We start from the raw sequence: 14,432 nt of genomic DNA, 5'->3' as shown, positions 1-14,432 counted from the left end.
TATAGCAGGAGCCCACGCATTTTTTTTTTTTAACTATTTTTTTAAATAAAAAAAAATAATGGGCTTCCCTGTATTTTGACTGCCAGCCAAGGTAACCCTGCTAACACACTCGCCCGTCTCCAGTCCATCCTTAATTCTGCTGCCCGAATAATCCACCTCTCTCCTCAATACCACCCCGCTTCTCCTCTCTGCAAGTCCCTCCATTGGCTCCCAATCTCCTATCGTATCCAATTCAAACTACTAACCCTGACCTACAAAGCTATCCATAATCTGTCTCCTCCATATATCTCTGAACTAATCTCTCGCTACACTCCAAAACGTAACCTCCGGTCCTCCCAAGATCTCCTTCTCTCCTCCTCTCTCATTCGCTCCTCATGCAACCAACTCCAAGACTTCTCCCGAGCATCCCCAGTCTCCTGGAACTCACTGCCTCAACACGTCAGACTATCTACTACACTTGCAAACTTCAAACGGACCCTGAAAACTCATCTGTTCAGAAATGCCTATAATCTACAATGACCTCACTGCCCCACCACCGTGCGGAGCTGCCGCCCCACCACCGTGCGGAGCTGCCGCCCCACCACCGTGCGGAGCTGCCGCCCCACCACCGTGCGGAGCTGCCGCCCCACCACCGTGCGGAGCTGCCGCCCCACCACCGTGCGAAGCTGCTGCCCCACCACCGTGCGGAGCTGCTGCCCAACCTACACCCCACCTACTGTCTCCTCCCCAAAATCCTTTAGGATGTAAGCCCGCAAGGGCAGGGCCCTCTTCCCTCTGTGATAGTCTGTCTATTGTAACGTGTATATGTATTCTGTATGTAACCCCCCCATGTACAGCACCATGGAATCAATGGTGCTCTATAAATAAACAATGATAATAATAATAATAATAATAATATCTGCGCTGAGAATCAAAAATACAGTGGAGCGCTACGTCATTTTTTTTAATGATTTATTTTTACAGTACTGTGATGTCAGGCAATCAAAATACAGGGAAGCCCATTTTTTTAGTTATTTAAATAAATAATTAAAAAAAAAATACGTGGGCTCCCGCTACATTTTTTGTATTGGTAGCTAAGGGTAATCCAAGCAGCTACTGGATGCTAACTCCCACTGCCTGGTGTTACCTTCACTGGCAATGGAAAATCCAGGGAAGCATTTCTTATTTTTTTTAAGTTTTTTGCCAAAAAACTAAAAAAAAAAAAAAATGACGTGAGCTTCGCCATATTTTTGTATGCTAGCCAGGTACAGCTGCCTATTTGTACCCGGCTGGCAACTAAAAATATAGGGAAGCCCTTTTTTTAATTAAAAGAATTTAAAAAAAAATGACATGGGCTTCGCCCCATTTTTGTGTCCAGACAGGTACAACTAGGCAGCTGGGGATTGGAATCCGCAGAACAGGTTGGTCCAAGCTTTTTGAGCCCCTCCGCTGTGAATTGCAGTCCGCTGCCGCCCCAGAAAATGGCGCTTTCATAGAAGCGCCATCATCTGGCGCTGTATCCAACTCTTACAGCGGCCCTGATGCCGGTTGGCTCGCTGGGTAATAAAGGGGTTAATAGTAGCTTTGTTTTACTAGTTAGCATTAAGCCAGTGATTCTTAATGTCAGGCAAGTTTGACCCTGCCATTAAGAATCTCCAATAAAGGGTTAAAAAAAGACACCACACAGAGAAAAAATACTTTAATAGAAATAAATACACAGACACACTTAGAGACTCCATGTTTATTACTCCCTCTCACCCCTCCACGATCCTGGTCTTCTGTCTTCTTTCTCCTTCAACCCATGCAGCTCTGCTACATCAGACAGCACTGCATGGGAGGAAGACGCTGCTTCTCCCATGCAGCCTAATTACTCAATAAGTAAGCAGAGGCTGCGGGTTGATAAGCGGTGACGTCACCGCTGCCATAGTTGCAATAGTAACCTGACAGGCGGGTTACTATAGCAACGGTGATTTCCGATCACCTGATTCCCAGCGCCGCTATGTACTGGCTGCGACATCCAGTTCCTGCATGTGGGCTGACTCTGTGAAGAGCACCGACATGTAGGGACGGAGAGCCAAGCATGTGCCCAAGTATCTCGCCGTTACTCGCCGAGTATACTGAGTACGGAGATGCTCGGGCGAGCACCGCATACTGGCGACATGCACTGACAGGACCTAGCATGATGTCATAGCTATGTGACCAGTCTTTAGCCAATGAGATAATACACACGTGACTGGTCACATGCTATGAGATCACGAAAAGGTCCTATCATCAGTGCTGGTTACCGGGAGGACACAGCAATGATCGAAAGGAGAAGCGGCGGGAAACAGAGTCTGCAGGACGCATCGCGGGACCTGTAAGTATAATGGCAATGTTTATTATTAAAGGGAACCTGTCAGCAGAAATTTTGCTCTAAACCTAAAAGTTTTCCCTTCTGCAGCTCCTGGGCTGCATTCTAGCAAGGTTCGTATCGTTTTTGTGCCCCCTTTTAGACCAAATTAAATACTTTATAAAGTTGTACCTTTTGGTATGCAAATCTTCTGCCTCCAGAGTTCTGCGCAAGCGCTGGCCAGAAGACCCGACATCACCTCTCATAACCAGTGGTGTCGTGCTCCGCTCCTCCCATCTATTTCCTGCTCCAGGGCTAGATGGGAAAGAGGTGACGTCGGGTCATCTGGCCAGCGCTTGTGCAGAATGCTGGAGGCAGAGGGGAAAGGGCGGGCACAAGATTATGGGCGGGCACTTGCTGATGACAATCACAGTGCCGCCCATAATCTCGTGCCTGCGCAACACGTCACCAGTGGTCATACTGTGCACACAGTGCACAGTCCCGGTACAGTCGCACGGTGCATGCGCGGGACCACGGGCGCACTGGGCAGTGTCCTGAAGTATGAAATGGAGCGTTGGGGGATGGTGTAAATCGGCAGGAGGGACAGTAACGGACACCAGACAGCCCACCCCCATGGATAATTTAGAAGATTTGCATACCAAAAGGTACAACTTTTTAAAGTATTTAATTTGGTCTAAAAGGGGGCACAAAAACTATAGGAACCTTGCTAGAATGCAGCCCAGGAGCTGCAGAAGGGGAAACTTTTAGGTTTAAAGCAAAATTTCTGCTGACAGGTTCCCTTTAACTGTATGAGTATATGTATAATGTGTTTGTATGTGTTTGTGTTTGCCTACCATTGTTTTCAATGGGGTTCGAAGGTGTTCATCGAACGTTCGACGAACAAACCCGCCGTTCGACGAACCGAACTCGAACACTAGAGGGGTGGCTCATCGCTACTATTAATACAATTTCTATGCATTTCATAACAAAATATCAAATTCTGTCCAGTAACAAAATACTTTCAGTTCCAGAAATAGAGCATTGTCATGTTAACCCTAGGGAGGCTATTTGTCTGTATATCTTTGTTTATTTACTCTTTCACCTATTATTAAAATTTCACATTGAATTGAGTGTCATGGAAATCAGCAGGTCTGAATATTCTCTATTAGTCTAATAGGTAAAATGACCTTGACTAAAATTTAACTAATATTTGGATTAGCTGAAATATGATTTTTATTGGGATTCTGTTTACTCAAAGCCAGCAAAATTAGGGATGCCTGCTTCCATTTTTTAGACTTCCAGAAATCTGAGGAGAGGTTAAAAAAAAAAATAAAACTGTATATTCACCATGGCCCAATCAGTGTAGGAGATGCTGAAGGTGCTTGGTGTGGGAGACTCTGAAGACAGCCCATGAAGATCACACTGGTGACTAGACCAAAGAATACAACTGCATCGGAACAGGGCTTAACTGCAGGAAAGGAGCGTGATGGGTGAGTATAATTTCTGAGGGGGGTTAAGAGAAGAATTTCATTGTGAATGGAATTTCTTGACCAAAATTGAGCGAATTGCTGAATTTAAATTTTGATAGGTTCATTCATCATTAGTCACTTTGTATTTTTATAAAAAAAAAATCTGTACTCCTTACCACCCTTCATAAGTATCCAGAAGGCAAAGTGCATGTTTATAGCAATGTATACAATGAATGTTATATAAAATGGGAATATTTGCTTATAATTGATGCAGTTTCAGAAATCTTTTCAGTATAAAGTACTTGTCAGCTATCATTTCTATTGTATAATTTATTGTTTTTTTCTGCATCTCAGTAAATTGATGGTATATCTCACACTAAAACTGTCCTTGAATAAATATTAACAATCTATTCAAAAAATATTTGCTTTTCAAGAAACTTGGCATTACTGAAATGTTTGTTTACGCATCTTCGTATGAACCTGTCTAATGGAACTTTTCAAAATGTATTGAATGGAACAAAATAAAAAGCTTTCATCTTTGATTTGAGTAGATATTTGATTGTAACTGACCTTACCAATACCACAAAGTTAAATGTTTTACATCTACTTTAGATGTTTTCCAGCACGCATGCGTTCTGCATATAAGGAAACATTGTCAAGGCATCCAACTACTAGACCTGCTTTTAAATGCTGATTGGAATTTTTGTCAAAATATTTGTGTATCTTCACTTGAATGAGGATAAGAAGTGTTTTGTAGGGAAAAAATCATGCTGCGAAAATATTTGACTATAACTGACCTTAGATCTTGTTTTATCCATGTTCTACCTATATATTTATCTAAAAAAAAGACAGGCATTTTGTGAATAGAGTTAGTTATAATAGATGTGTTTACAGTTTTGTTTGAATGGTGTTACTGTTAGCACAGTCACAAAGAGATGAAACAATAACACCCATAATAACCCTCAATTTAAGGGAGATATTCAAGCATAGATGTCAAGACAACATTGGTGTATCGGTGAAAGGGTTATTCCCAAAATAAGTTATCCCCCATCTGTATCCCAATGGTTGGAACACCAGTGATTGTGAGAATTGTCCGTGTCTTCAATGGATCTCATCTGAGCCTCTTTGACCTCAGCGCCATTCATTTTCAATGTTACTGCAGGAATTAACCCTTTTACACCCGAGCAATTTTCTGTTTTTCGTTTTTGTTTTTCCTCCCTTTTTTCCAAGAGCTATAATTGCCCTCACAATAGATTACAGAAGGTTTTCTACTTTATGGGACATGTAATGACAGACAGCCCTATTTCCCTCACTGTTTTTCCTGTAGAGTAATTTATAATGTAGCGGGAATAGAGCAGAGTTTATTTTGGCTTCTAACACTTCTCCAGCTTTTATCTCACAGCAATCAGTGTGGGTGGGGTGAATACAACAGAGCTGAGTTTTGTTCCATTACAAAACTTTTGCAGCTGCGGCTCCTCTTTCACAGTGTTGCAAGCTCTGCTGTATCCTCTTTTCCCACACTGACTGCAGTGAAATGAAAGCTGAAAAAGTATTATTAATCACACTCATCTCTTTTCTCCTCCAGCATTTTGTCATTGCATACAACTCTGCAATGAGATCAGTGAGGAAAGAAGTCTGTCTGTCATTACATGTCTTACACAAGAGAAAATCTGCTTCAAGCTAATTTGGGATGTGTGTTCTTTTTTACTTCTATGTTCCTGCCTGCTTACTTTTGCTAAATGTCATTTAGAAAAAGAAGCCCAAGTCCCACCAAAAAATCTCTAGTAATACCTAGTTGGGTTTACCATAAAGTATAATCTAAACTTCACAAGCTAATATCTACACAGTAGAGAAAAGAAATTACCATGCTAAAACTGATGAATTGTTCTCTTTAAAGGTTTATATTGTGTTATATATAGTGTTGATTGATGGGTGCTTTTTCATTTTTAAAAAGTATTCCCCAAATGATAGAATCATTGTAAAAGAACAAAATCAGAAAATACTCACCCTCTTTGTGTTTAGCACCAGCTCTCAACCACGGCTTCTGTCTCAGTATTTTGGCTGCAGTGGTGACTTCATGTCATCAAGTCATCGCTGCAGCCAATCACTTAACTAAGCAGCTCTGGTAATGTCACTGTCACTGCTGCATCCAAAATACTGAAACAGCAGCAGCAGAGAGCTGGCACTAGACCCCGGAGGGTGAGCACACTCTGATATTATTTTTCACAACTTTTATTATATGAGGGTCACATTTATAAAGTTCGATTGAGGTAAGGCACTCTATATAAAAGGAATTTGTTATGGACAATAATAGTAATCATATTGGATTTGGATTGAAGGAACCAATTGATACAATTTCCAAAGTACATTTTCCTCCACCCTCTTCATCTAAGACAAATCAACTTACTTGTATAACACAATCATTTTTATTTCTATGCAGGACACCGAGATTTTGAATACTGCCATCCTAACAGGAAAGACAGTTGCAGTGCCAGTGAAGGTGGTTTCAGTTGAAGAAAATGGGTCTGTAGCTGACATTTCGGAGCTGGTGGAATGCAAGTCCTCAGATGAGGATGTAGTAAAAGTAAGTGTAATTGTAGCTTTTATTATTCACAATAAAACCTATTGTGGTTTACAAGAACACTGTATTTTAGAGGAACCTTGCACTTTTTTCCAACATTTCGACGGTTGAAAAGATGTGGATTGGATTCACACACCATGGGAGAACACAATTTCCATTGCTTCGTATGGTGCTCCAGTTTAGATAAATCTTTTTTAAAGCATTTGTGAGCTGGGATGTTTTTAATTAGGAATTACAACCCTTCCTACATATTTTTTTTCCCTGTGATGTAGTATACTAATAAAATGTGATTAAACCATGGGTGTACAGTAAATGATAGCCATCAAATGTCAACACAGCTATAGTATGTGATATCGCAACTCCTAAAAATCGGGGGTTGGCTAATGAGTCAGAAAGTGAATTTTAGTTGACACCTTTTTAATAAACAATATAGCAAAGAGTTTGAAAATCATAAGGAATGAATGCAGAAAGTATTTTGGAAATGTGTATACCCTTAGCCTACATGCGCATGCTGCGTTTTTTTGCTGCGTTTTTGCTGCGTTTTTGGCTGCAGTTTTGTTGTCAGAACTTTCTGACATTTAACTTCCAAGCAAAGTCTATAACAAGTCAGATTTGCTATGCACACCTTGCAGTTTATTTGTCAGCATTTTATTTGTCAAAAGTTTGTGACAAAAAAAATGCAGCATGTTCATTCTTCTTGCATTTTTGTCAACATTTGTCACAAAAACACAGCAAAAATGCATGTTGTGAAAAACGCACCAAAAACGCACCAAAAATGCACCGAAAACGCACAGAAAACGCAGCAAAAATGCACCTACAATTAGAAGCATTTTTTGTGACATTTCCAGGCTCTCTCTGACAACATGCAGTGTTTGGCTGCAGTTTTGACTGCATGTTTGGCTGCAGTTCTGGCTGCAATTTGTGAACACAAAAAGATGTCACGTGCACATGTAGCCTAAGGCTATGTGCCCACGTTGCGTTGTGTCCCTGCAGAAATTTCTGCAGCGATTTGAACAGCACATGTGCTCTTCAAATCGCTGCAGAAACACTGCGGAATGAATGCAGTGAAAAGCTGATTTCATGCGCTCTGGATGCAGCCCCCCCCACCATAGACAGAGCGAGACCTGCATCCAAAGCGCACGGAATAAGTGACATGTTGCTTTTTAGAACACAGCAATTTGGCAGCATGCAAATCGCTGCATTCTAAAACGCAACGTGCACATAGATTATGCACAATCTTCATAGATTGTGCTGGGGACGCAGGACGCATACAGTTATGCTGCAGTGCAATACGCAGCATAACTGCATGCAATACGCACACGTGGGCACAGAGCCTTAAGCAGGCTTTACACACTAGCTAGCGATGTCGCTGGTGAAAGCAACCGCCCTCGATGGTTGTGCGTCATGGGCAAATCGCTGCCTGTGGCGCACAACATCACTAACACCCGTCACACATACCTGCCTAGCGACGTCACTGTGGCCAGCGAACCACCTTCTTTCTAAGGGGGAGGTTCGTTCGGCATCACAGCGGTGTCACTTAGCGGCCGCCCAATATAATCGGAGGGGCAGAGATGAGCGGGCCGAACATCCCGCCCACCTCCTTCCTTCCTCATTGCGGGCGGCTGCATGTACGATGATGTTCCTCGTTCCTGCGGTGTCACACATAGCGATGTGGGCTGCCGCAGGAACGATGAACAACCTGCATCCTGCAACAGCAACAATATTCGGGAAAGGAACGACGTGTCAACGATCAACGATTAGGTAAGTAATTTTGATTGTTAACGGTCGTTCCTGCGTTTCACACGCAACGACACCGCTAACAAGGCCGGATGTGCGTCATGAATTCCGTGACCCCAACGACATCTCGTTAGCGATGTCGTTGCGTGTAAAGCCCACTTTAGATTGTACAAGAAATAAAGTTTATTTTCAAGAGCTCCTTATAATTCTTTAACCGCTTGTGATGTACCATATTTTTAGGATTACAACACTCACTTTTCCTCCAAAAAATTAGGAGGAAAATGAGGGTGTGTGTCTTATAATCCGAATGCACCCTACTGGGAGGTGGTGGAGAGGGGTCACAGGAGGCAGGCACTGTGAGGTGGGCTGTGCTGGAGCCTGTGAGGAGGGCTGTGCTGGGGCCTGTGAGGCGGGCTGTGCTGGGGCCGGTGCGGCAGGCTGTGCTGGGGCCTATGAAGCGGGCTGTGCTGTGGCCGGTGTTGCGGGCTGTGCTGGAGCCAGTCCGATGGGCTGTGCTGGGGCTAGCCCGGCAAGTGGGTGGTAAAGCAGGGGCATCCTGAAAATATCAGCTGTGCTTGGTGCAAATAGCGCCCAGAGGCAGCAGTTGCACTGATTGAGCTCTCGGCTCAAGATCTTATCTGCACACTTGCCACCTCTGGCCCATTGCTCTCCCAGTAGCGGACTTAAGGAAAATGGTGCTCTGAGGTGTTTCATGCGCAGACGAGATTTCAGCTTGTCATTGAGCCGATAGCTCAATCTGCACATGCGCCGGCTCCGGGTGCCATTTCTTTGAAGCCCGCACCACCGACAGTTTCTGGAAGTTTCCTTCCTCACCACACCTGGGACACCCACCGCCCACAGCATCAACCTGCTCCACCACTGCCCCTGCCTCCTGTGACCCCGCTCCACCACCGCTGCCACCCCCCCAGGAAAAGAGACCACCAGGTTGTAAGACAGATCCTTTTTTTTTTACCCGAGTGTGAATATGGCTGGCCGACTGCTCATTTCAGTAATTAAGCCTGCTTTTTTCTCTGTCATAGTCCATGCATACAGAGAAGAGGGCTTGAATTAGCTGATAAAATAAGTCAGCCCACTTCACACACAGCTCTGATGATTTTCTGACACTTTCACACGGCTGAAATGAAAGCCGGCATACCTGAGAAGAACCAAGACTATAGATAAGGGCCCATTTGGAAGTAAAGGTATATTAGAACATTTGTAATAATCCCATTCTGGACACATATTCCAGGGTACTTGGAACACAGAGTCATCTTTGTTGAGACGTATAATCTAGAGTTAAGGAGATGTGATCCAGCTTCATGAGAAAAGTTCCTTTATTGTAGATAAATTAAAAGTCTCAAGAAGGATTACAAAGATAAAATCAGTTAATGTCCATGGCACTCTCAACGCGTTTCTAGTGTATGAACACCCTTAATCATGATGCCAAAACAGTGTTCTTTTGCATCATGATTAAGGGTGTTCACACATCAGAAACGCATCAGGAGTGCCATGGACCTTAACTGATTGTATCTTTGTAATCCTTCTTGGACTTTTAATTTATCTACAATAAAGTATTCTTACTTGTGAAGCTGGATCGCTTTTCCTTGCCTCAGAATAAGTGCATCTATAGTTTTTCTTAAGGATTTTTTGGACCAGATCCTCTTAAAAAATCAACCACTAAACTGCAACAAAAACCCTTGGAAAACTCTTCCAATTCATTGTTATCGGAAATCCATTTCATATGAGAAGTGGATCCTGAAGGAAACTTCTCCAAACTTCTCCTATCTAAAGGCTGCAATTATCACTTGAGGTAAAAAAAATCTCTTAAAAAACTCTTAGGCGGGCTTTACATGTTGCGACATCGCTAGCAATCGCTAGCGATGTCCAGCGTGATAGCACCCGCCCCCGTCGCACATGCGATATGTGGTGATTGCTGCCGTAGCGAACATTATCGCTACGGCAGCTTCACACGCACATACCTGGTCGGCGACGTCGCTGTGACCGCTCAACAATCCCTCCTTCAAGGGGGAGGTGCGTTCGGCGTCACTGCGACGTCACTAATCGGCCGGACAATATAAGCGGAGGGGCGGAGATGAGCGGGACATAACATCCCGCCCACCTTCTCCCTTCCGCATTGCCGTCGGGACGCAGGTAAGGAGATGTTTGTCGCTCCTGTGGGTTTACACAGCGATGTGTGGAGCTGCAGGATTGACAAACAACATCGTACCTGCGGTCGAACCGACATTATGGAAATGAACGATGTTACACAGATCAGCGATATTGTACGCTTCTGTGCTTGCTTTTCGTCGCACCTAGGATTTACACGTTGTGATGTCGCTACCGGCGCTGGATGTGCGTCACTAACGACGTGACCCCGACGATATATCGGTAGCGATGTCGCAATGTGTAAAGCCCCCCTTACAGTCTTTTGATTGTACAATCTTCAAAGAGGTTTCCTTCAGGATTCTCATCAAAGAAAGTGACATTTACTTTCTATTTTCCACCACGCAATTTTCCAAAACTTTTCAGAAAAACAATTCCTCATATGAAAACCAAATGGATTTCTCATAGAAATTACTTGGCAAAGAATTCTGAGAATTTTTAAAGCTGTTTTTGAAAAATGTTTTTGAGAGGATCCAAGCCGAAAAACCACTCATGAAAATTAATTTTGAACAGATCCTAACATTAATAAAGAATTAAAATTCCTATTATGTACATACACACTATTCACATGTTGGATTATGTTTTCTGTGAAATATTTTTATAATTATCTGTTTTTATTAAAATTTTTCGCAAATACAAAAACAAAACCAGTGCAATATCCTTACAAATATGGTGAGTTCACTTTGAATGATTGAATTTGTTATTCTGATATATGGGATATTTTTGTGTGATGTTACTTGCATCCTTTATCGTTAGACTGGCGCAGATATCATCCATGCATATATTTATAATTAGCCCACAGTATAAATATATTATTTTCCTGGGGGCCTCAAAGGATTAGCTGGTCTTCAATAAAGCATTTATTTCAGGTAGATCTCAGTAACATTAATCATGGAGCCTGCATGATAAATACGTGAGTGCTGCCCAGTACATCCTTGGCTCAGGGCACAAAGGTTGTTTGTAATAATCTCAATGCATTTGATGCAGCTCCAGTCTTCCAATCGTATGATTAAAAAGGGGTTGAAATACAATACCACTTGTAGAAAATCAAATGACCCAGTGAAGGTTAGTCAAGAAGGGTACGTGAACAAATGTTCTATAATGAAGTCAGGAAGTAGAGCAGAGTGTATTATCAGAATATGTGGCTTACAGCGTAGGCATCACCCACCTCGCTTTTTTTATACATTCATCATTTATTATATTTATTATGTTATTGATCCTCAGAGTAGTCTACATGACAGTTTAAGCTTAGAATAGATAATCACATTGTTACTACCTATTTCAGTAATTACCCTATCTAAGACATTTCTCCATCAGTTGACTCAAAACTATATATGTGCTTACTTATCTTTCTATATCTACTGTACTTATGTGCTACCGTGTTTTTCCAAAAATAAAACACCATCTTATACTACTTTTTGCCCCCCAAAAAGCTTATTTTTGGAGTAGGTCTTATTCTTGGAGAAACATGGTTGGGGGTAAGTTTAACCCCCCCCAAACAAGCATACCCCCTTTCCCAGGAGACTCATACTTACCAGATCCCAGCCGTTTGTGCTCCTAGGTCCTCCCTGTGATCTCCAGTGGGCCCTTCCAACTGGTATGTTGCACGTGGTCCTCCCCTGCTTCAGGCCATCACACACACATCAGATCACACACACAATCACCGATCAGATCCCACACACACACACACACACTCACTAGTCACTCACCACTTCCGTCAGTACAGAATGCCTCAGGTCGCAGGGAAAGATGAGAGGGTGTTACGCAGTTACGTATCACAGGTCCTGTAAACATTCCATCTGCAGCCACAGGTCCTTGCTCTCCAGTGCACTGTGTCTCAGAAAAATTGGTATTGCTGGATGTGGTGAGTGTGGGTGCGCGATCTGATGTGTGATTATGTGTGTGATCTGATGTGTGCAGGTGTGCGATCTACTGTAGGTCCTCACGCTTGGCGTCTGGTGAGAATGATTGCGGGGTGTCTGCTGTCTATAAGTGTCCTTCGCAATTTTTTAGCTTTTTTAGCTGCATGGAAACTTCATTATCAAACCACGACTGGGGCTTATTCTTGGGGTAGGGCTTATATTTAAGCCTTGCTCCGAAAATGCTGAAAATCCCTGCTAGTTCTTATTTTTGGGGAGGTATTATTTTTGGAAAAACACAGTATATCTATCTTTCTGCATTAGACTGAACCTACCACATTGTATATCAGGACCACATTTCTCTATAGGCAGATATCAATAAGCATGTGCCCATAGGTAGCCCTTAGAGGAGCGCACAAATACTTGTATATAAAGTACACATATTTCTTTTAGTCTGTTAGTTTGGCACTCATGGTGAAAAGGGACTATGATAAAAACATCAAGCAGACACAAGGAAGACTGCAATGGGTTCTAGATATTGTGAGGAATTCATTTATTATTTTGCTTTATTTTATAAAAATAAATATCTGTGCCTTTAAGTTCCTGGAATTTATTTCCTAACCATCCAAAACTGTCCAAACACACTACTAGGTCTCCAAAATCGAAAAACAATCACATCAATGGGAGATTTTACTAGAAGTGGTAACATTTTGGGTGGTCATGAATTGTTGACATCTTGGAAGACACAGACCAGTTATTCACTGATTGTAAATTTCATTATTAGTCTGGCATTGCCACCTTTAACACCTCTTACCTCCTTCACGACTTTTATCGTATGTCAAAAGTTGTGTCCCTGCCTTTGATGTGGGCTTGCATGTCGAGCCCGTATTATTCCCCTCACATGACACTTGATTTAACAGGTGTGGATGGATCAGAGATCTGCCGCTTCTGTTAACTAGTTAAATGCCTCTGTCAATGTCTGACAGCAGTATTTAACACATGCCGGCAGGAGGGGCACATCATTCCTCATACCCACAGGCGCACCTATGACATGACTACAAGGCGCTGATGGGTTGCATGACAGCCAGAAATCTGCTGATGACACCTATTCCTGTCATCATGTTTCTCCTATTTAGAAGATCATAATTTCTATTATACACAGCAGTGCTAAGGCACTGCTGTGTATAGCACAGGTGATCAGACGATCATATCTTCAAGTCCCCTAAGGAGACAAGTAAATACAGTAAAAAGTATGAAAATCATTTTTCAAAATATGAAAGAAAAAAAATGTTTAAATATCTCATTTTGCCACATTAAAAATAAAACTATTTAAAAAATACATATGTTTGGTATCACTGCATTTAGAAATGAGTGATTCATTACAATATTAAATAAATTAATCTAATTGGTAAATGGTATAATAAGAAAAAAAAATAAAATGCCAGAATTCTGTTTTTTTGGATACCGCAACACTGCAATAAATTGCAATAAGAGGCGCTCAAACCATTGCATCTACCCCAAAATGATCTGTAAAAATGTCAGCTCAGGGCTCAAAAATAGGCCCTCATAGAGCCCCAGATACTAGAAAATGAAAATGTTACTTGTCATGGAAAATGGCAACACGACAATTTTTTCTTATTTAAAAACTTCTCCTTTTTTTTACCACTTAAAATAACTATACGTTTGGGATCTATGTACCTATACTGGCCAGGTCAGTTTTACCATATCAGAAACCTCATAAATAAAAACCCCAAAAACAATTGTGGAATTGCCCTTTTTTTGCAATTTCAATGCACTTGGAATTTTTTCCAGTTTTCCTGTACACTATCTGGTAAAAGTAATGGAGCCATTCAATAATACAACTCATCTCTCAAAAAACAGCCCTCATATGGCTATATTAATGGAAAAATAAATTAAAATACGGCTCTTGAAAAAAGGGGAGGAAAAAACAAAAACGAAAAAAATGAAAAATCGCCCAAAAGTAAAGGGGTTAAGCAGTACCTAAGCTTTCTTTTTTATTTACTTATCCTCCAGTGATTGCAGTGTTACGAATTTTCGTAAAATACTTCTTTACATTATTTTGCTTTCTTCCTTTCCAAACATCACACTATAGTGCTGTTTCACATGGCCAGTTTTCGCTCTTTTCGGAGCTGCTTTCAGCTGCTGCTCATCCATCATCCTTATGCTATCTGCAAAGAATCAGAGAATTAAAATGATTGTATGATCTTCTTTGCTCTTGCTTGCAAGCAGAGATAGGATCTTAGCTGGGCAGCAGTTGAAAGCAGCTTCTAAAGGATCATCAACTGGCCATATTA

At 41.9% G+C, this 14,432-nt stretch overlaps 1 protein-coding gene across 1 annotated transcript in view; it reads left to right on the top strand.

The window, feature by feature from the left end:
• Positions 1–14,432, top strand: part of TMEM132C (transmembrane protein 132C) — a 923,542-nt gene that overhangs the window by 805,334 nt on the left and 103,776 nt on the right. Inside the window, exon 5 of the mRNA XM_075322405.1 lies at positions 6,218–6,361. Coding sequence (XP_075178520.1) covers positions 6,218–6,361 — 144 coding nt within the window. The remainder of the gene's footprint in view (positions 1–6,217; positions 6,362–14,432) is intronic.

The sequence above is a fragment of the Anomaloglossus baeobatrachus genome, chromosome 1, assembly GCF_048569485.1.
Source record: "Anomaloglossus baeobatrachus isolate aAnoBae1 chromosome 1, aAnoBae1.hap1, whole genome shotgun sequence".
Taxonomy (NCBI): Eukaryota; Metazoa; Chordata; class Amphibia; order Anura; family Aromobatidae; genus Anomaloglossus; species Anomaloglossus baeobatrachus.
Note: the sequence above shows the minus strand (reverse complement) of the source record. Positions and strands in the feature narration are given on the sequence as shown.